We start from the raw sequence: 21,104 nt of genomic DNA on the forward strand, positions 1-21,104 counted from the left end.
AAAGCTTGATAGAGTAACAACTAGATCTTCCTTAAGATTCCTTCTTAAGAAAAGCTTGCGATGGCTTGGCTTGGGTTGGCGCCGAGGCTTCTATTACGTGTAAAGTTACGTATATTATTCCCTCACGAAGGAGGACTCCCAATGAGAAGTATTGATGGTCGTAATTCATTGGAGTATTTGTCGTACATCTCTTTTTCGGCATAAGAGACTACGTAACTTAGAGTCTTAGAATTACTAAGAACGAATGAGTAAGTAGGTCCATACTTAACAGTCAAACGATGCCGTCGCAAATTTGCCTCTTTCACTCAATATGTCACGGCCATCGCCAGATACCTCCCAGCTATCGCAAGACTCTCGAAAGACTCCATTGCCACAGGCCCGAGCACAAGACTGAAATTCGATATGCCAGACGCTGCTGATTTGTATCAAGTTTGGCGCCGTCGCTCATTATCCCTGTCTGAAACCCAGCAGACTCCGCAACTATTCCTTGTTCGAGACGGGATCCCCCGGTCATCCTGTCACAATATCAACTTCAGGTCAAGGCGGTACCATCAACATCGACCTTAACTCGTCCTTAAGAGACACTGGCGAAAACACCAGTAGTTTCGCTGCGCTGCTTTATACGGGCGACATTAGTCCCCTTCAAGTGGGAGGGAGAGCCCTCTTACACCTCAACCAATTTTCGGACTCTTGCGTCGACACCGACGCGCTTCTATTTGGCTATGGCCCCGGTAATTATTATATCAGCACAGTAAATTCATTGAATATGGCACGAAATTATCTAACATTTGCTTATCTTTACAAGAAGTAAGTGCGCCTAGCATGTTAACCATCATATCTAAAAGTTTCAATTGATACCTATACCTAGCTTGTGTGAGTCGTTGTATAAGTAAAACTCCAGCAGCATACCGTCAATCCCCTTTCGCGAAGACTCTATTGGTATGTATGTATTGGTATGTATTGGTATGTATTGGTATGTATTGGTATGTATTGGTATGTATGTATTATGTATCACGGGCCTAAGCAAGAATAATACCACATGGGACAGTCATGCCGGTCAGCATGCTGGTCAGGGATATGACCGTCCTGGGCTCGTTGAAGCGGTACAGGGGCCTTCATTACATCCCTGAGACGCGTTGCACTAATTAAGCCTTAGCCTCTGAATCTCAACTTGGCTGCTTAGAGACATGAGATCTAATACGACTCTGAATTGCACCTTCTTCTCTATTACTTCGTACCTCCGTGACTCTTGGCTTTTTCGACTTTGTTTTCCCCCTTCTTTCCTTCTCTTTTTCTTCCAAGGCGGGCCTTCTTGTATTCTATTAGTCAATCCTCAAACTTGGGTTCTTGGTATTCTATTCATTCCGTCCTGTCGTTTTCGGTGTACCCAACCAGATACGTTTTCGGGGTGACTTTAATAACATTCGTCTTTCTTTTATCTTGTTCACATACTGGTTATGTTATGAATTCAGAAAAAGTGCTTGGATGCAGAGCATTTCGGCATATAATAATAGCTTCTGAACGATAACATGCCGCCATCTAACAGGAGACGACAATCCCAGGACGCTCAATTATGGAGGGGTTCACCAAAGATGGAACAGCGGTCGACGCTATTCTCGCGTACGGGTTTGGGACGTAGGAATACCGAAGACGATGCTCCTGGCACTAGAAATTCGAGGGCGCGACGGATTGTTAGTCGAGCCGACAACGAGATCGACAGTGATTCAGACGATGATCTTAAGGATGGTCCAGGAGACTTGAGCGACGATGATAGCGATGACAACGATGACGATAAGATCGGCGACTCTCCACAGAAAACAACTCGGTTACCTACACCAAGCTTACCTACACCAAGCTCTTCAGGGTCTGTCGTTACTCTAACTGCGCGACCAAATCCAACTAAAACTACTACTTCGTTAATGATCATGACCACTACCCCCATATCGCAATTGTCATCTACTTCCACGCCGTTGTCTATTCCGGTATGTTCATCTATCAATTCAATCTCGTTAGAAATGAACTAATAACTTGCCGATAGGTTTTTTCGGCTCCTCCCAGTCTAGGGAAAGCTTTCCCTGTACAACAGGGTAAAGAGGAGGGTGATGACGACCATCCTGATCCGGGATCACCCATCACTTCCCAGTTTATTCCCACAGTTACCACTGGGCAGTTGTCTACGGGACCAACATTAGTACCCGTAGCCTCAGATACCGTGGGCGATAGCGATGATGGGCCTAAGCATAAATGGTATGGAGATAAAGGTCCTCAAGAGGAACCGCAGGGTGTATTGAATCCCACAGCAGAGCACCTCCTCATTGCCGCAGGTGCAATAGGTCAGTAGATTTTTCTCACATTTCAGCAAAATTAGATGGCTAATACGTCCAAGGTGCTTTCATTTTATTCTGCTTTATCGGATGGATTATCTACAGGGTCTTAAAGAGGACGAAGGGTCAGGGCATTGGCATTAGCGGCGGTATGGGACCCATCGACAACTTCTATGAGAAACAGAGAGGGTCGATAGATAATCGTACGTTATACATGTCTAACGAGGCGCCCCCCCGTTACGAGCAGGGAGGGCGTGGTACCATGCAATCAGGCAACTTCTATGGCCCTATCAAAGCGTATCCATCAGGACCTGGGAGTATAGCACGCTCAGTTGCCTCAAATTCCGAGGCAGGAACCCTTCGACAGTTACCAGATAATAACCCACCGCTTGCGAGCATCATAAACCAATATATCCCAGGGAATGGAGGCGCCTCAAATAATAGCGATATCAACATGACTATGAGGTCTCAAGTAACCCAGCCATATTACAACGAACCAGACCTTCCTCGCCAACCAGAAACATTCAATGCGCCGAAACGGGCTGGAACCCGAGCTAGCGAAATATCATCCATCTCTTCTGGATTCGGGGACGGTGACATCATCATACCTCCGTCCTCAGAAGCGGATAAGTCCGGACCTGTTCCGGACGAGGAGAACCCTGGCGCTCGAGACTCGTGGATGAGTCGGCCAGGCGAAAGGAGGGAAACGGTATATACGGAAGCGAGCGAGGACCGTCCAGCTCGGTTTCGCTCTATAACCAGCTGGGTCAACCAGCAGGCAGGACGAGCGAAGAGGGCGGGTTCGAGGGCGCGGGAGCGTGGAGAAGTGCCTGTTATGCCAGCAATCCCAGGCCAGATAAGTGCAACGCGACAGACCGCTTACCGGTGATGGATGATACCACATAATACTAAAAGAATTCAACACAATACTTTTATTCTCTTCTTCGTTGCCCCAATCCAGGAACCCCCCAAGGAACAGGATCCATAGCGAGAACGCAACGAAGAGAAATTATAATTTAACTTTAAAGGGGTACATGACCTCGCGTTCATTCGTGTTGTCAATAATATACATTACAATCCACGCTTACAATATCGGTACCGAGTGGATGGTGAATTACAATATCACCTAACCTAGCGTCTTGTACAATTAGGTCCCATATCCTTCTTGGGGTTGAGGACAATGCTGTTTCAGCACTTTCAGCACTTATACCATGCAGTTCCCATGTTGGCGGGGGTCGGGGAGTCACACGAGGGAGTGTTATTATAGAAGAACGGATGACGATGAATACTTGTTACATAGAATTGACTTATTCTGACTAGTTAGTTTAACTTAACTACCTCCATACCGAGTTCTTTTTTAGAAGTTGAAAGTGAACCAGAAGGTAGAATTAGGCTCTCCATAAATCTGGATACGTACATGGTTGGAAGATATCGGGACGTGGAAAAATATCTCTTATATTATTAATAGAGAAAGAATCAGAACTGCCTAGATCAACCCCGGGTTTTATTCTTGTCTTGGATGGCAAACTTGCAGCATATGACTAAAGTTCAAGGTCTTGACGATCTTGACATAGCTCGGAAATTTCAAGTGATCAGTTTTTATTCCTGCGAGTAAAACGGACGATCTTATGTGGAGTGGCTTCCTATCGTTACTAATAGTGGACAAGCCGTGAAGACTCGTTACCGATAGATGGAGGGCGGGTACATACTATGGTCGGGGAGATGTGCTGTTGATAGTTATTGATTTTCATACGGAATACATGTTTTTCATATATGTAAGTTAGTCATTTACGCACCTAGGTTAACTTACTTGAATAAACCTTTGCGTAGGTAGGAAGATTTACTAGACGCGCGTTGTATTATGTTGAAGCTGAGTTGGCTTATATCTTTTTAGCTGTTTAGGTACATAGGTACCTTAGGTAACCGACCTGTAATGAGAAAAGAAGCGAGTGGATTCAAGATTCAAGGTTACCGACGTCCGAGCTGAGTCGCATAGCCCCTCTTGCCCTGTGGCTCGGCGTTCCTCCAACCGGTACGAATAGCGGGGTGGTCCCCTGTAATATTCACATAATATTCACAGCAAAGTTCCCTGCAGATGCCATAATTAGGTACCTAAGGTATGTATAGCAGGGTGGCCTCCACTTTTAAGGGAATTCTTGAGTGACCCAAGCTGCAAACAAACAACCTTGAGCACATGACGACAATGAGACATCGGGTCGCAAACGCCTCCTTCGCAACTAGCCTTGGTGACAATAAGGTGCCGGCGGCTGCACCTCACGCGGGCATGTTCATGTATATTATTATATACCTATGTAGGTAGGTATGTATTCGTACATAAGTACCTACTTAGATTTAATAACTATCGAATGTTTTATTTCTCATCATATCTTCATCTTTTCATCGCATCGCAGTCTTGATGTTTTAATATAATATACATTTAACTAACCACACGTTTGGATGTACATATGTACATGATTGTCATCTTGGCCCTTTTTTGACCCCTGGTGCGCCTCCATTGTTCTCGGAAGGCATAACGACGATATCGAGGCTGAGTCTATTGTGCCGACCCGCGCCTAGCTTTTTGGCTTCGTCACCCACTACTGGCTGCTACTTCTTTCTTTTCCATACATTGTCCACTTAGGTCAGCTGCGACTTGTTTTGGAAGTCACGTATTTTAGAACTCTAGCTTCCTACCTTCTCTTAACTACTTGGAATATTTTGTATCTTGTCCACCTTGTCCATCTTGTCCATCTTGACTAAGCTTTGTACACTACAACTACATACACCACATACCTACATTACACCATATCCCCTACAACTATCACCTATAACTACAACCGACAGATGAGCCGGTACAGAATACTTGGCACAACTTTTGCAAAATGCTCGACGAGAACTTACCAACCTTCTTCTTCAGACCCTCTAATAATCCGCTATGTAGGATCTTATACTTCTCTCAAAATGGCTCCGAGCCGGCACCTGAATACTCACTGCAGAAAATAAACCCGGACCTCCCCCAGTCCAGGAATAAGTACGCCGTGGCCTTGGGAGACGCGAGCTTTCAGGATGTAATCTTAGCCGAGGTCCTGATCGAGCCCGAATTTCAGCAGCCTACTCTGTCCGCTGCCGAAATCAGACAACAGAATGGTGTTCCACCCCCACCTGTACCTTTGATCCCTGACGGATTTGCCATACAGCTCTACAACCCGGAGCAGCAGGTTGTGGTGAAGGGTGAAAAGAGCACCTGGACCGGGAAAGAGTCGTGGGAATTTGAAATGCCTCAGCAGAGCTTTCGCATGCCCTCGGTGTCTAAAGTTGATCGCCAGCAGAATGACCCTGTCGCAAGTAGTCTCACACCCAAAATCATGTTCAGGTGGAAGAGAGATAGTAAGTTCTCTAAGGACATGACATGCTACATGACAGGCACATCAGTCGGTGGCAAGAAGAGCAAGGACCCGGATATTACAATAGCGTTATATAAAAGCGGGAGGGAACCTAGTGTCACCATTTACGAGCCGAATCTTCAGAGGGTAGATATAGAGGATCGCAAAGGTCTCGAAGTCGTATTGCTGCTCGGCGCTGAGGTCATTCGCGAGATATACTTATTCCCCAACCGGGACTCGTTCAATATTGCAGGCTCGGCAAATAGGCGCAAGAACTCGCGGCCTAGTCCAACCTCATCTACATCACCACGTCTTATGACCGGCGCATTCGGCAACCTCCCTCCCGCAAAGACCACTTCCCCCGTCACCCAACAGCCCACACCTCCTGCAGAATCTAGTATCGACGTCGAGACCAAGCGTCTACAGGCCTTAGTCCAGCAAGAAGAGCGTGAGCGCGAGAAGCGGGACCGCGCAGAGCAGAAGCGCATCAAGAAGATGCTTGAGGAAGAGGAAAAAGTGCGCCAACGTCGTGATGCTGAGGTCGCCAAGGAGACGGAGAGGCTCCGGAAGGAGTTTGGCATAGAAGGCCAGGACTTTGGCCCGAAACCAAACCTACCGCCCCGACAATCCGTCGCTGGGCCCAGCCGCACGCAGCTACAACCACCGGTCCCACCGCCGCGGCCCGTGAGCGCGGGACCGAAACCGCATTCGCACGGAGGAGGGTTCAGCAGCTGGTTCCATGGTGTGGGACCTACGCCTGGTGCTCCTATGCCGCAGGCTTTGGGGTATGGGTATGGGTACGGGTACGGGCAGCAGTTGCAGCCGAATTCGGGGCGGAGGAGGGGCGGGAGCGCGGATAGTGGGACTGGGAGCGGAAGCGGGAAGATGTTGAAGAAGAAGAGTACGTTGTTCTGAGGAGTATATAAGTAAAACTGGATTTGGGACTTGAGACGTATGGTGGGGATTAGGTGGTATTATAGAAACTCAAGTTTGAACAGGCTGGATCTAGGTCCGGGGAGGTTTAGGGCTGGGAAGGAAGGCGAGTGCGTAGGTATTAAGGAATACGTGATTTTAATGATACCCATGAGAATTTTGGTCTGTCTTTTGTTTTCCGGTGAATTTGCTGTGGTTGGGTCGAACGGTGTCGTGGATTATGAATTGCAGATACCTAAAATCCCCATCTTTAAGGGGTGTAGTAATTATATGAGTCCACACAGTAATGACCAAGAATTCTTTGGAGAAACACTTTGAGGTTCTGCCTAGATGGCAAATCTATTAATATCTCACTTCCTTCTGGGCACCTGGGCAGCTTCAAGTCTCGATCTTGACGAGTGATGTTACTATCACTGATTCTAAGATTACACTTTTGGTTTACTCTGGATATTTGCTACAGCCCATCTAAGCACCTAGTCTAGATTCTCGATTAAATAGATAGGCGTGAAACCTCCAATGCCCTATGGAATCAGGTGGTTTCTTCTACTATCGAAAATGACCCAGTCTGGCTCTTGATGAAACTACTTACTATTATATATTCGACTGGCATTTGTAGCGTCGACTGTATCGAACATATTTTAGGATCGGGGGGTACGTGCTGCTGGTTATTGATTGCCATGTATCAAATAAGAAGAAACTATTCGAGTCTTGCAAGTATCAGTACTCTGGATCTTACTCCTCGTTTTAGTTGCAATATACTACGGTGTGCAGCTTTTAAGGGGGGCTTTAAGCAAATTTTAGGTGATATTTTTCATCTTTTCGCCTACTTTAGGAGTTGATTTATTTAATAATATTTTGTATGGTGAAATTGGTCCAAGATCATTCTAACTTGTGATCTGTGGTCTTGTGACCGACAAGTACTTGTAGCGGTTCCGTGCACATCTATCCTCAACGTCGTTGCCTTGTGTCGTTGCCTCATGTCGTGAGCCCCTCACTGCACTAAATTCTCTACTACAAACCAGCTATGTACTCGTGACAATAACAAGTAAGTCTTGCGGTAAATCAACTCCCTCCTTCCTGCAAAAAAAAAAAAAAGACGAGGTGGTCTATGCAAAAAGCTCTACCTTAGGTATCTCTCATCCCCTCTTCTCTTCCCAATCACCACTTTTTCCTTTTCTACTACCAAAGCCTATAACAATTCACAACTCACTACAACTCTCTACTCAATATTGAACATCGCACATAACCTTCAACATATCAACTCTTATTCTATCATCTACAACCATCATCATCCGCCACAATGCCGCTCCCTCGAGGAAAAGGCATCTCCTGTACCCTGAACAAATGTGACATCACCATAGCTGGGCCCCTCGGCGACGACTGGACCTACGAGAACGTTGCGCGCTGGACAACGTACAACGGCGGCATCTTCTGCAACGTTGTCGACAAGGACGTGACCCATGTCCTCGCTACGCCTGAGCAGTACAAGGCGAAGACCCCTAATATCAAGCTGGCCATTAAGTACAAGGCACATATCGTGACCAAGGACTGGTTTGAGGATTCGCTCTATAAGAAGCGACGCTGTAAGTTTTTTTTTTTTTTAAAAAAAAATCTCATTGCATCATTATGTTTGCCTAGAGTTACTTGTTTCTATGAAGTATCTTGCGGGATAGGAACTCACGACTGGAACGGTGTCTGATACTCATCTATGAGCAACGATGGTGTATACTGACACTATGCTTTTTTATAGTGAACGAGGAAGATTACTCGCTCAAGAGTATCGACCAGAAAGCCAAATCCAAGAAGGAACTCGAGGCAAAGGCGCAGAAAGGGATTGAGCAGGCTGAATCCTTCATTAACACAAGTAAGTTCCCACTCCGGAACCTTCTCCCCTTCTCCCCCCCCTTATATCTACCATATTTAGAAAATAACAACTAACATCCACTCAAGACCTTTATCACATCTACCGAGATGATACCTACTTCTCCTATGAAATCACCCTCACTCGTAACGACAAGGAGAATGGAAATGTTGGTCAGAGGTACCAGCTTTATGTAAGTCCCCCTCTCACTCTCAACCGCCCATTTCTAACTCCCTTGTCAGCTCTGGGAATCAAACGCCAAACCGCACCTCTACCAGTTCGCGGCCAAATTCTACAAGAAGCCTCGCGACAGCCGTCCTTCGATCCATCGTCCGCGAGAGACTCCCGTACTCCTAGAGACGGCCTTGAAAGACTTCAAGGTGTTCTTCTACCAAAAGACCGGTATCCACTGGAACGACCGCATCGCCAAGGCGGGAACCACGGACAAGAGCAAGTTCCGGTACCAACCTCCTGTAAGTTGGACTTTCCTTCTAGTACTAACTATCTGATTAAAAGTGACTGACAAAATGTAAAAAAATAGACCGGCGGAAAGCCAGTAGGCGCCCTCGACGACCCAGCCCCCGAGGGCTGGTCCATATTCGGCAGCGGCACCGATTCGGCGTCGAGCACCAAGAAGGACCAGGAGCAGGCAGTGGATAAAGCCGTCAGCCGCAAGCGCAAGAGCCCCGTGGAGCCTGTCCAGCGCAGCGGCAGCGAGAAGCGACAGCGCCTCGAAAAGGAGACTGCGAAGGAGAAGAAAGATGACAAGAAAAAGGTCGAAAGGGAGAAGGCAAAAGAGCGGAGGGAAGAGAAGCCGAGCTGTGAAAACTCGGTTTCCTCCCGCACGAGCGGCAAGAGCGCGGCCGTTACCAACAACAGCAGCAACATCAACATCAACATCAACATCAACAACAAGAAGAGAGCTCGTGCCTGCGAGGACGACGGTCTTGCCGTCAAGAATCACGAGACGGCCAAGCGCCAAAAGGTCCAGGAAGCCGGTGCCGATATACACGCCGCGACGGCCAACGCGCCGAGCGACGGGGAACAGCCCGAGAAGAGTGATCTCTCGGCGGTAGCCCGCGCCGTGAGAAAGAGCCGCGAGAGAACGGTGTAAAAGTGCCGCAGGGGACTGACGATAGCGAGAAGAAGAAGAAGAAGGAGGCGGGAGGCGGGAAAGGCCGTGAGGATACAAGATGTTGTCGACGATATATCCGACATGACATGACATGATATGTCAGAGGAGGAGGAGTAAGTGAATGAATGAGTGAGTGAGTGAGTGAGTGAGTGAGTAACGTGGACTGCTGGACTGGATAATAGATGCACGAATGAATGTAAGAGGGAAGCGATGAATTTCGGATACTCAACTCACTCACCGCCATGGGCGGTGATTTACCATAGATACCCATCTCGCTTTTGCTCTTGCTCTTGCTCTTGCTCTTGCTCGAGCAACATACTGCTACATATTGCAAGCGTTGATTTGATTTGATTCTAGTTAAATGGTAGATAGCCGCTGCCGTCTCGCCCTCGGGGGGCCGAATAAGAATAGGACTGCGAGTGAACTCTTACACTTAGAATCGAGTAACCTAACTACCTGTCTGTCTGTCTAAGCTATCATACCATACCGCAACACAGCGGAAACGCCTTCGCCTTACTTGCAAAGTAGACCAGCTCGCCCAGCTACCTAGGTAGGTACCTAACGTAAATGCATCCATCATCACCAAAACATCGTAATATCATTCATAAACTTGTCCTGTCAAATCAACGCTACCAGGGTACCCTACCCTACCCTACCCTACCCTTCCCTTTCCTTAATCCCCCTTTTTTTCCCCTTCACCCCCTTTTCTCTTCTTCTTCTTCTTCTTTTCTCTCCCCCCTTTCTGTCTCAGCCAATCACCTTCCTTCCCTCCCTCCCACCTAAAACCGCAACTTCGGAAACACAAAAACAAGCAGCACGGCAAAAACCGCCAAGCCCGCTATCCAGAGATACAGCATCATCCGGCCCCACCAGCCCTTGCCCTCCGTCAGCCGTCTCAGCGCGCCCATGCGTCCCGCGACCGCGCCCAGCCCGCGCTCGTTGCGCTCCAGGCTGGTGCCGGCCGCGCGCACCACGTCCTGGTCCTCGCGCAGCGACGACGCGAACCGGTGCGACGACTCCTTGAGCGCGCGCGCCATGCCGACCATCGATTCCGTGAGCTTGTCTTGCTCGGCGCGGTGGAGGTCCATGATTGCTTCTGTGGTGGTGGAGGCGGCGCTGGCGGTTGGGTCGGCCCGGGCGCCGAAGAGTTGGGTGCGCAGCGCGCTGGTGGAGGCCGTGTCTGGCGGCGGGGGTTGTTGCGAGGCGTTGCCGCGGGGCCGGAGGGTCTGCGATGTGCTGGTTCCTGGCCCTGAGGGTGTTGGTTCTGGTGCTGATGAGGGTGTTGCTGTCGCTTGATGTGATTGCGTTGCGCTGGATGACTGCTGGCGATGGTCTGGGATTTGCGACTCGGGAATAAGAGACGGTGACTCTTCTGTCTCTATCTCCGCCTCGTCGTTTTGCTGGTCTTCTACATCATCGGTATCATCTCCCCGTTGGCCCGCCGCCGAAGTCGACTCAATACTCTCGCTTGGGGTATGGATGATATCGCCTAGCAAATCCTCGCCTTCGGAACTGTCATCGTCACTATCCACGCTGATCTCCTCGAGCTCGCGAAACCTCTCGGTGATTTGCTCGAGGACCTCCCGCTTCCCATTTAGATCGTTCTGCACCTCCTGTCGTCGCGTGTGTACTTTGATCGTAAGCGCATCATGCTCTAGCTTTGTCAGGAGCGATCGGGCGTAGTCGATGTTCTAGAAGCAGTTGTATGTCAAGTTAGCTCTTCTAACATCTATTAAACCAGAGGCAAGTGATCTAGATCAAGTACATACGACCCTAGCTTTAGCGCGCTCATACTCGCTTATTCTCAGTCGTCGCTCTCTCTCGGCATCGGCATGGAGAATGTTCTCTTGTAAGCGGTCGAGGAGACGGTTAAGATCTGGCAGGGAATCCGGGCTGGATATGGTTCGCTTCTGGGTGATGGGCGCCTGGGCTAGTCGCGCCATATTGGAAAGTTGGTAGTGATCTTTGGGGGGGTTTGAAGTTGCAAGTGTACTGGATTTCAAGAACTCAAGAAGGAGAAAGCTGAGGAGTATTGGCGGTAGGATACCTAAGCTTAGAAACCTTGTTTTGTGAGAGTTTAGATGTTGCCCGAGTTGGTGACACGAAGCACGCGTCTTTGTATGTAGGTAGGTACATATGATGTATGACTGGTTCCGTTGGTGGGGCATCCGGTCCGCAACTAGTGTAATAGAACTAACTTACCTTACCCCCCATCCCATAACCATAAGCAAGGGTCCCTTCCCTCTTCCCTTCCCATCGTAAACAAACCAAAACCTTTCGAGGTGACACGACATCGGCACATGTAGGTAGGTACCTATATTGTACAGGTACCAGTCTTATACCTCACCTCTACGCTAATAGTTTGGGCATTTGACCTAATCTTTACCAAATTATCATCAATTTTTAGAGGAATATATCACATGTAACTTAGGACAAATCGCAGAGAAATAGGTGCCTATAGTAAGAATACACCGATACACGGTTTTGGACAGTTATGACCATATTCACAAATGCAATCACATAGAGACATAAAATCATCGAGTTCTCAAAAGTCAACGCCTATATTAGCAATGCAATTTCTAGCTTGCATCGATAGGGGTATAATGATAATTATCGCTAGCCCCTTAAATTGACCTTCCCATAATTCTACCTCCCCCCAAAATTAGCTCACCCCTAGATCATAAAAACCTCTATTCTATGATCCTCCTAAGTAACTACGCACGGCTAACGTCTCGCGCTGTTAGATGCGTTTTCTAAGAAGTGCAATAGAAAATTCCTATCTGCGGGAGATAGAGGAGCTTGGCTCTCATGCCTCGACGCGTTCCCCCGCAATCCTGGTCTCCCTTCGCCTCCGCTAGAAGCAACTGAGCCCAACCGGGATCGCGGCGCCGCGCTGGTACTGAACTGGTCGAGCGTCGCCGGCTCTTTCCCTTTGCTCTGTTCGAAATTTGACGGCGGCTTTCCGAAAAGAGATAAAAGAGCACTCTTTTGCTCGGCAGTTGAGTCTTGCCGGAACTGTACGCTACCAGGAACCGGTAGTGCTGACGCAGAAGGCGGACCTTGGAGCAGCGACAGCGGGTTGTGTTGACTCCCGTGTGAGGTACCGTATGGATAAGAGTGCGTCGAGTCTGCGTAAGTCCTCGGTGACGACCGGCCGTATTGTTGTGCCTTCTGTGGTACCAGCTGATATGGCTTCGGAGACGTGTTCGTGAAAGAAGGCGAACCCTTACTGAACGACCTATGACTAAGCTGTGATGCTGTGACTGGGTACTGGCCCGTTTCTGACCCGGCAGCTGAAGCTACTCTGTTCTGACTTGGTGACTGTTGTCCAGGTTGAGGGCGAGATAATATGGTAAGTGCTCGGAATGGAAGGTTTGCTTCAGGGTTCATCTGTACAGAACGGCCATTCTCGTGGGCTGCAGATCGCAGGGAACCGGCATTAGAATGAGACTGGCTGGGCCATTGTTGTTTCTCTCCTTCGCTCAATCGGGAAGAACGACGCGTTACTATTTCCCTATCGGCCTCATGTTGTGATGCCGACGACTCGGTCTTCTTGAACATATTAAGTAAATCTGAGCGATGTTTATCGGTCGGGAGTCTCGGCCGCGCCTCAGGCCCCGATGGCGCTGCATGACCATTGTTTATCGACGTTTTGTTCAAATCGGAAAGCATGGCTGTAGCTTCGTATTGGCTAGCAAATGCATTACCCGATGCAGAAAACTGGTGTTGGGGATTCTGCATCGTTGGCATGTTCGAGATCTGTCCTGATAATTCCGGTACAAAGCCTTGGTTCATATCTGGCTGTGTTACGCCACCCTTAAGGACATTCAACAAGTTGGCTGGATGCGCAGGTAGTTCGGTAGGCATTGTCCTTTCAGGATAACCGCCTTGCGTGCCATGATTATGAACCTGGGGACCGTATGTGCCGTAGTGATGTCCTTGTGGTAATCGGGAAAGTCCTGGCTGCGTAGTCGTATTGTCCGTGACCTGTGGGGAGGAAGCCATGCCACGCAGGAGCATAGCCTTTTGTACCTGCGGGGGTAATGGTTGGGGATGTACAAGTTGTACCGGCTGATTCCGGGATTGACGCGGTTGTTCCGAAGATTCTGGGGGACCAGGAAGCTCGGTAGTGACGTTAACGAATGGGCGAGCTCGGTGTTGTTGTGTATAGCTTAGATTCGGATTTGCTTCGCCTGTCGACCGTGCTGCTCCATAGTTTATATTTGGATTTACATCAGCCGTTAACCGTTTTTCTCCGTACATTACGTTTGGATTTGCATCAACCAGCCGTGCTGCTCCGTAACTGGAGGTAGGTCCATGCTGCTCGGGATAATGGTGATGCGGAGCTACTGGTTTAGGGGCATTGATTGACGTAGGATCAAATGGTATGTGAGTCTTCCCCCCTTGTGCTTGTCTAGATGCCTCCTCGTCACTTGATACCTTTGGTCGCAAAAGAGATAGGAGGGCTTGCCCTGCCTGCTGATCTGAGGTCGGTGATAATATCTGAAGACCTTGCGTAGGTGGCTTCACCTTCAACAACCTATGCAGCTCTTTCGTTGCGCTATCAATAAATTCCGAGTTTGTACCTGCGGGTGGTACTTGGACTGGTTCGTGGATGACATTATCATCCGTCAAGTTTTCCTCATAGAACTGGGGGTGGTGATGAGCGCTAGGGTGTCCGAATTTCTGGGCGTCCAGCTTCTTCTGCTTCATCACCCATTGTCGTAACTGAACCATGAATGGAGCGACCATATAGAACTTGTCGTTGGAGGGGCCTCCGTTCTTCCCGGCACCTTTCCTTTTACGATATGCCGGTAATTCTTCGACCTTGTACCACTTGATGCCCCCAATTTCCTTCCTGGTTCTTGTTTCAAAGACAGTATCTTCCGGTACGCCGCGAAACACATAGAGCCGGACCTGTTGGTCATGCATAGTAACCTCGAGGGGGTGGACTGGTTCATTCTTGTCAACAAGACCAGCTTCCCGGAGATCGTACCCTGTCTCTTCGTAAACCTCACGGATAGCGCAATCAAGGTCGTCTTCGTTTTTGTTTATCTTCCCTCGTGGAAAACTCCAGCTCGCTCCTTTCTTGTAACCCCGAACAAGGACAGCCGCATCCATATCGTCGTTGAGCATAACTGCTCCTCGGACAGGTACTCTTGTCTTATATTGCATGAATTCTTCGAAAGCTTTGATATGACTCTCCGCAGAGAATGATGCGAGTAGAGGACAATGCTGGAACATCTTAAGACTAAAAATCCGCAACGACATAGACGGTAAGGCAGGATCTAAAGGTCGGATGAAATCTTCGTAGAACCATTGTGCTTCTTCAATTTGGAAGCATATGCGCGCTACTGAGGACAGGTCTTCTCGGGGGAGGTTTATGATGAATCGAACGCAGAGGTCGTCCAGCCCTAAGGAATAATGTTAGCTAATATCTCATCAACATATGACGCGCTTAGCGCCACGCCGAAATCAACCGCCAGATCAAGATCAGACAGATACCGTCTCTAGAAAGCGATAATACATACAATCTTCTAATGTCATTTTGTATTGCGCCATACTGGACTCTACTTCCTTGCATGACCACAAGTTGGGCAGAATTTTATGTTGAGCTGGAGAGCCGGCCAATTATAGGACGGCGCGACAAGCAGGCGACAAGTGAGGGGTGGCGTGGGCGGTAGCTCTCGAAGCTTAAGAGGCACGACTGCGCTGGGAAATACTACTGTCAATTAAATGATGCTGATGAGTTATGATTTAATACGGGATCTGATTGATTTTAGGTGAGTAAGGTTATGGCGTTAGACGAAACGAATAGTGAGGAATAGTGAGGAATGAATGAAAGCTGTTTGGGAGTTGTTAAGTTGACAGTTAGGTAGGATCTGTCTGCCGATGTGGGGATCGAAGGACGATAATAAGGTTGTTGTGGCTGATAAGCTCGTAGTTGTAGAACGTGGCCAGTGCTGATTGCATATGGAACTTGCCAAGCCTCCAATATGTACATACTGTACAAGCATATACGTACATACATATGTACGTACCGAGATACCCAAAAGGTACCCATCTGGGCAGCTGTGCAGTGAGAATTTTCAGTTAGACAGTAAAACTTTTAACAGATCAGAGCCTCAATATCTGTATGTATAAGTTGCGGCTACTCGTGGGCAAATTTGCCACTTATACGTGTTTTAAAGCATCTGTACCTATTTACCCTTTAAAGAACCAGGAGGTAATTAAATCGTTTGGTATCTATATACGTTGTTAAAACATTTCATTACCTATATATAGGTAGTTCGACAATGGTATGTTTAACCGGATGGCGAAACTCGGGATTTATTCGTTTTAATATTAAATCGATATAGCAAGCATGAAGCAATCTATCTATCCTATAAAACACTTACGTACCTCACGAGAGTCATTATTACGTAGCAAAAATATTATTGTTTGGAAGTACATAAATTGAGAAGTGCTTGGTTGTGCTTAGACTAATGGCTTAACCTAGATAAGCAGGTACAGTTATATATCAAAAGTATGCTTCCATACAGTAAAATCTACCTACATATTATAAGTCTATCTACATAGTAATTCTACCTATGTAAGATCTGATACCTAGCCCAAATGTGATGTATCTTTTCATCATCTAAAAATAACTACCGAAGCTTAGCGCCTGGGATTATTACACAAGCTCCACATAGGTGCCGTAGCCTCGGGACTAAGTGGGTAAGAAGACAGGGGCTTTAATTTTCGACAAGGATTATGACCGGCAACAATCAATCATTCTAAAGCTGCGTTGGAATAACAGCTAGCAAACTGTTAGACGGATTACAATTAATACTTTCAAGCACTGGTATAGCCTTACTAGCTAGTGCAAGTCTGACTGGGACGTATGAATTAGCTACCTAGATGTAGGTATAAAGAAGACACATCAAGCATTAAACACGTTTGGATGCCACAAGTAATCGGTGTACTCAAGCCAACCCCTCACAAAGCTCTGTCATTAAAATAACTGGACTGCAAATGTTCAACCCTGGAATCAAATGGTTTTCTCACAACAAACAGCTCATTCGTGACTCATGCAAATTTGTGAACTGAATACAATACAATCAAAAACAATGAGCCTCACTAACCCTAAAACTCTTGCGTACCTAACCTAAACTGTGCAATAGAGTTGTAGTCCTTCGAAAACATAGGACATTGATCTTATTGTCACTAATTATCACAATTCTCGGTATCAATCGTTGTTGTTGTAAATGTCGTTGACATTATTGTCTCTGCGAAGAGAGGCAAAGCGATTATGACCGCGGGTAGCAGGCTTCGTGCTGGAAGTAGCCTTCTGCTTTGAAGAACGTGACTCTTGTGGACTGTCAAATGGCTCGGAGCACTCGTCGTGGTCCCATTGGATCACCCACTGCTTGTATTTTCTAGATAAAATGTATTAGATAGGGCCATATTATTTCACGGCCCAAGGAAGCTTACCGTCTACTTTGCATGCACATTTTGGCGGTCATTGCGTCGAAGATCGAGTTGGTCTTGATACGGCAATGGCCATCTGAAAATATGACCTTGATGATGACGAGTTTCTCGATATGCTCCGTATCCTCTCGAATATCGCGTTCAGTGAGCTTTCCCTCACAGTCTCGGATGATTAGATTTCTGCTTGCACCCTTACGAATCTGAGTAGCAAGATCGTTGTTGACGTAGTATGGGCGATCAGCCCATGAGACGTGAATCTATAGTATCGTTAGACAACCCAAGAAAGAGGGTAGCCGACACAACTAACCATTCTCTGCTGAATGTAGAGACCATTTTTCTGTACATGGTCATAGAAGGACATGGCTGCTTCTTCCTCCACGAAAGACAGAAAAGCGACTTCGGCGCCAGGTGTCCATCGCAGACCCGACAAAGAGCCGCCACGAACGACACTGGTAATATCCCAAAAGGTCATACTGTTCAACAAACCCTTCAAACAAAAGGTAGTCTTGCTCCCAATGGGAAGTTGTGGTCCATCTGCATCATGGCGCCACGGCTCTTTGAATCGTGGCTGTATACCCGACGATAAGAATTTCGACTTTGCTGGATTGTCCGGTGCTTGCTTGTCCGAAGAAGGCACGCGGCCCTCCTTAAGCTTCCCAGAGGTGGTAGATGTATCCTTCTGCTCTGGATGAGAGACCTTGCACTTGACCTTGCCAGCCTGTGCACCTGGAGGTTCATCCTGACTCAAAGCCTATCAACGGTTAGCCTATGCTGAAGTAGTTCTGTATAGAGGCCACTGTATATTCGTTGAGTTGTGGTAATATTGTACAGCTAGAGGGGATTCAAGTAGGTAATAATACTTACCGTGATGCGTTCCTTAGTCATACCTTCTTGCACAAGGTGACGCGTCAAGTTTGCTAGTAAGAGGTCAGAACAAGTCTAAAGTGCTGTAGACGAGTCAGAAGGAGGAGGGTATACCGTATTGACGTTGAAAACGCATAAGGTCCTCATACTCGTTCATAGGAAGGCACATAAACGGTCCTATCTTGCCAGGGGCGACATTATCCTTGAGTTGATAGTCATTGCTCTAGAAATTAGATCAGAAAGCTGGTGATTTTGTCAGGTCGTAGGTAGGTATTACTTACGGTGTCGGCTCTATTAGATAATAACATGTTAGCATCTAAATCGAGAATAAATCTAATAGCTAGGCAGGGGATTCTCCTGTCAAGAAGTCCATAATCACATAACAAAGAATCCAAAGTCCAAAGTCCAAAGTTAACATACTGTTTCAAAAGAACCTCAAAGTTGGCGCTGTCGAGCACAACAGTATTTCGTGGCTTTTCCATAGCATCAACACTCCAGACGAGACGGAAAAGAAACGAAAAAGGAGAAGATGAGCTAAGAACCGCAGATTTCGACAAATGTATATTGGAAAGAGGTGTTGAACAAATCGGCGATTGCGGTGTGTGAATAAATAGGTGGTGAGGAATTAGGCAACTCTCGGGAATCAAAGCGACGCGCTGTAGGTTATTCTGGTCGCACATTTCTACGCGACAGCAACTAACACGATAGCAACTAACACGATAGCGATTACGAACTCACCGATTTAGGCATATACAAAAGCAAACTAAGCACGGATATTTAACCAACGTTTGGTACAACACATTATCTCCATTTGATAACAGTTGTTCAACATATCTGGCCAGATAGTTATTTGTTCAAGTTAATCAACTATGTGAAGACTGCCACAAAGACGCCAAGGAGCCGAAGGTAAATAACTGAACAGACTACCAATGAATATTTGTGAATTACAGATATGCATCATACCCAAGCAAAGCATAAAGAAAAGAACTCAGTGATTAGATCCCGTGGACCTCGATGGAGTCATCCCTGTAGTGTAGCAATCTATCATCTGCCTTGATAGCCTGCTTCAAACATGCTGATATGGACGTTTCATTTTACAAGTAGGGGGCGTCTCTGTATACCTATCTGGCAAACTGGTATTTGCTGAAGCCATATTTTAGACATCCCTCAGCATTGACACCTCATACACGACAAATCTGTAGAATTGCTGGCTGGAATTATTTGAATATGACAACTGCTCCATCAGCTATGTTTTGCAGTACTATAATTATATATATATTTGTTTAATTTAAATCACATCTGGCGTGTGCGTGAGTTATATGTTTTAGCTGAGGTATATATGAATGCTCGTGATATTAAGACTCCCCTAGAAGATGGAATCTTGACCAGCATAGGTAATTGCATAGGTAATTCTTGAATCCAGAATAGGGGGTAGTTATCTATACTAAGTGGTAGTTATAATAATATTCCGACTACACGCATTGATAAATTATCTACAGGGTTGCTTACTATAATAGCTTGCCTACGCACTCTTACGGTTTCCAGCTGACAGCGTATTGGCTTGCCATATTCACAGCCGGTCGAAGTCTAAACTGACTAATTAATATGGGAATTGGGATCGAAGAAAGAAGCCCGGTATTACTTCCGGGTGAAAAGAAAAAGATCTAACGGGGTTTAAAGCATTTCCAACTTGCGCAATAGTGCGTCTTCCATATATGTATGTTTCGGCGTAGCCGTTGGATCAAAGTTTGTTGTCTAGGTGCTCGTTAAATCTCCATTTGAGCTAGGTCAAGTTAATACATTTCGGGGCTGCATTTAAATATTTGATAGATCTTGATTAACTGAAAGGCATGTGGTAGATGAAAGAGTTGGTATATGGTAAAATTCTCGAATGCAAACTAAGCTGAGATGTATGTATGTAGTCAACGATAGAGCCTCCCTCTCGGGTATTTGACTAAGACTGAAAACTGAACTATTTTTAGGTTTTACAAGCATCTACACAGTAACGCGATGTTGGTGTGGATCCACCAAGACAGAGGCATGTCACATTGTCACCCGATCTTAGAGTAAGAGACATAGGGCACACCTCGGGATGATGACATATAGTAAATATTTAAAGGTGGCCATCAAATCTTGAACTGGTAATTGTCAATTGTATGTAGGTAGACTCGACACCATGTCTGCATGTTTAACAAGTTGTCGGTATATAATAATATGTAGAAGACAAGAAAATGATGGCATTGATAGCCAGGGTATACAGTACTTGATTTGGCTATCGTAATGGAAATCCTTTAGAAGCAGGTTCTGGATGCAGCTCAGGCAGCTCAGGTCCCCGGGTACTTCTCCTCCGCCACTAATACACAATGGATCTCATTGGGCAAGCCAGTCATCGCCCACTGCAGGCCCATGTAGTGTAACCCGATTACCGCACCTACCAATGCCGCCATACCTTTTCTGGCAAGAGAGCCCCATGTTATGGTGCGTACCGCTGCTGCCAACACTTCGTGTTCATGGCTCAGCCCTGGGCCAATCGAATCGAATCTTCTACCTTCGTACAACATACATACATAGTAGGTACATGCACATAACATATGTACCTAGGTAGGCTTGGCGGGAAAATGCAAAGTACCCGTTAGTGAGCCCATCATCTCGTCTTTTCGTATCCCTCTTATCCTTCTTTCATACCATTCTTTCCCACCCTCTCGCTCTCGATGAACTGACAACTTTTCTCATCGTTCAAACCGTCGTTCGCTTTAATACTGCTACCTAGCTACTAACAACATTCGCTTAGTTCTGATAATAACTGTCCTCGCCTAAATACGTTACCGAGGGAATCCGAATTTGCTGCGTTTTAGTTTTTTGTACTGTTTTCCTCGGCATCCACACCTCGTATCGACAACAGGAGGAAAATAGGGGGATCTAGTCAAGGCAGCGAGAGCGGGCCAACGAGCAACAACTTTTACGCCCACGATAAATTCAACAGAAACGAAATAATTGTTATTGCTGGATTTTGAGTGTTTATTTATTTGTGGCGTTCTGTTCCCTGCAACTTGGTCGGAATCAATCGACTATCAAACGTCCATCGGCATTCCATCATTTGAAACAAGATGAAAGGAGCACAAAGCCTGGGTCAA

At 46.8% G+C, this 21,104-nt stretch overlaps 6 protein-coding genes across 6 annotated transcripts; 3 read left to right on the top strand and 3 right to left on the bottom strand.

The window, feature by feature from the left end:
- Nucleotides 1-1,330: 1,330 nt before the first annotated feature.
- Nucleotides 1,331-3,753, top strand: F4813DRAFT_291441 (uncharacterized protein). Its single transcript, XM_049240635.1, has 3 exons — nucleotides 1,331-1,982; nucleotides 2,039-2,333; nucleotides 2,387-3,753. Exons 1-3 carry the CDS (start codon nucleotides 1,530-1,532, stop codon nucleotides 3,211-3,213), a joined length of 1,575 nt encoding a protein of 524 aa, XP_049102300.1. The 5' UTR covers nucleotides 1,331-1,529; the 3' UTR covers nucleotides 3,214-3,753.
- Nucleotides 3,754-4,497: 744 nt separating this feature from the next.
- On the top strand, nucleotides 4,498-7,289 carry F4813DRAFT_349601 (uncharacterized protein). The gene has a single exon (XM_049242199.1). It carries the CDS (start codon nucleotides 5,207-5,209, stop codon nucleotides 6,620-6,622), a length of 1,416 nt encoding a protein of 471 aa, XP_049102301.1. The 5' UTR covers nucleotides 4,498-5,206; the 3' UTR covers nucleotides 6,623-7,289.
- A 651-nt stretch (nucleotides 7,290-7,940) lies between these two features.
- On the top strand, nucleotides 7,941-9,615 carry F4813DRAFT_400614 (uncharacterized protein; the record flags this gene model as incomplete). The annotated part of the gene is made up of 5 exons (XM_049248287.1): nucleotides 7,941-8,223; nucleotides 8,391-8,504; nucleotides 8,591-8,694; nucleotides 8,744-8,974; nucleotides 9,043-9,615. The coding sequence occupies 5 exons, from the start codon at nucleotides 7,941-7,943 to the stop codon at nucleotides 9,613-9,615; spliced, it is 1,305 nt and encodes a 434-aa protein (XP_049102302.1).
- A 692-nt stretch (nucleotides 9,616-10,307) lies between these two features.
- On the bottom strand, nucleotides 10,308-11,763 carry F4813DRAFT_349604 (uncharacterized protein). The gene is made up of 2 exons (XM_049242200.1): nucleotides 11,406-11,763; nucleotides 10,308-11,327 (listed from the first exon to the last, which is right to left on the bottom strand). Exons 1-2 carry the CDS (start codon nucleotides 11,577-11,579, stop codon nucleotides 10,416-10,418), a joined length of 1,086 nt encoding a protein of 361 aa, XP_049102303.1. The 5' UTR covers nucleotides 11,580-11,763; the 3' UTR covers nucleotides 10,308-10,415.
- A 424-nt stretch (nucleotides 11,764-12,187) lies between these two features.
- On the bottom strand, nucleotides 12,188-15,523 carry F4813DRAFT_349605 (uncharacterized protein). Its single transcript, XM_049242201.1, has 2 exons — nucleotides 15,168-15,523; nucleotides 12,188-15,050 (listed from the first exon to the last, which is right to left on the bottom strand). The coding sequence occupies exons 1-2, from the start codon at nucleotides 15,196-15,198 to the stop codon at nucleotides 12,361-12,363; spliced, it is 2,721 nt and encodes a 906-aa protein (XP_049102304.1). The 5' UTR covers nucleotides 15,199-15,523; the 3' UTR covers nucleotides 12,188-12,360.
- Nucleotides 15,524-16,864: 1,341 nt separating this feature from the next.
- Nucleotides 16,865-18,452, bottom strand: F4813DRAFT_400615 (uncharacterized protein; the record flags this gene model as incomplete). The annotated part of the gene is made up of 7 exons (XM_049248288.1): nucleotides 16,865-17,054; nucleotides 17,110-17,363; nucleotides 17,414-17,857; nucleotides 17,971-18,023; nucleotides 18,085-18,193; nucleotides 18,252-18,261; nucleotides 18,391-18,452. 7 exons carry the CDS (start codon nucleotides 18,450-18,452, stop codon nucleotides 16,865-16,867), a joined length of 1,122 nt encoding a protein of 373 aa, XP_049102305.1.
- Between the last annotated feature and the right edge of the window lie 2,652 nt (nucleotides 18,453-21,104).

This window comes from Daldinia decipiens, assembly GCF_022478715.1.
Source record: "Daldinia decipiens strain CBS 113046 unplaced genomic scaffold F4813scaffold_6, whole genome shotgun sequence".
Classification (NCBI taxonomy): Eukaryota; Fungi; Ascomycota; class Sordariomycetes; order Xylariales; family Hypoxylaceae; genus Daldinia; species Daldinia decipiens.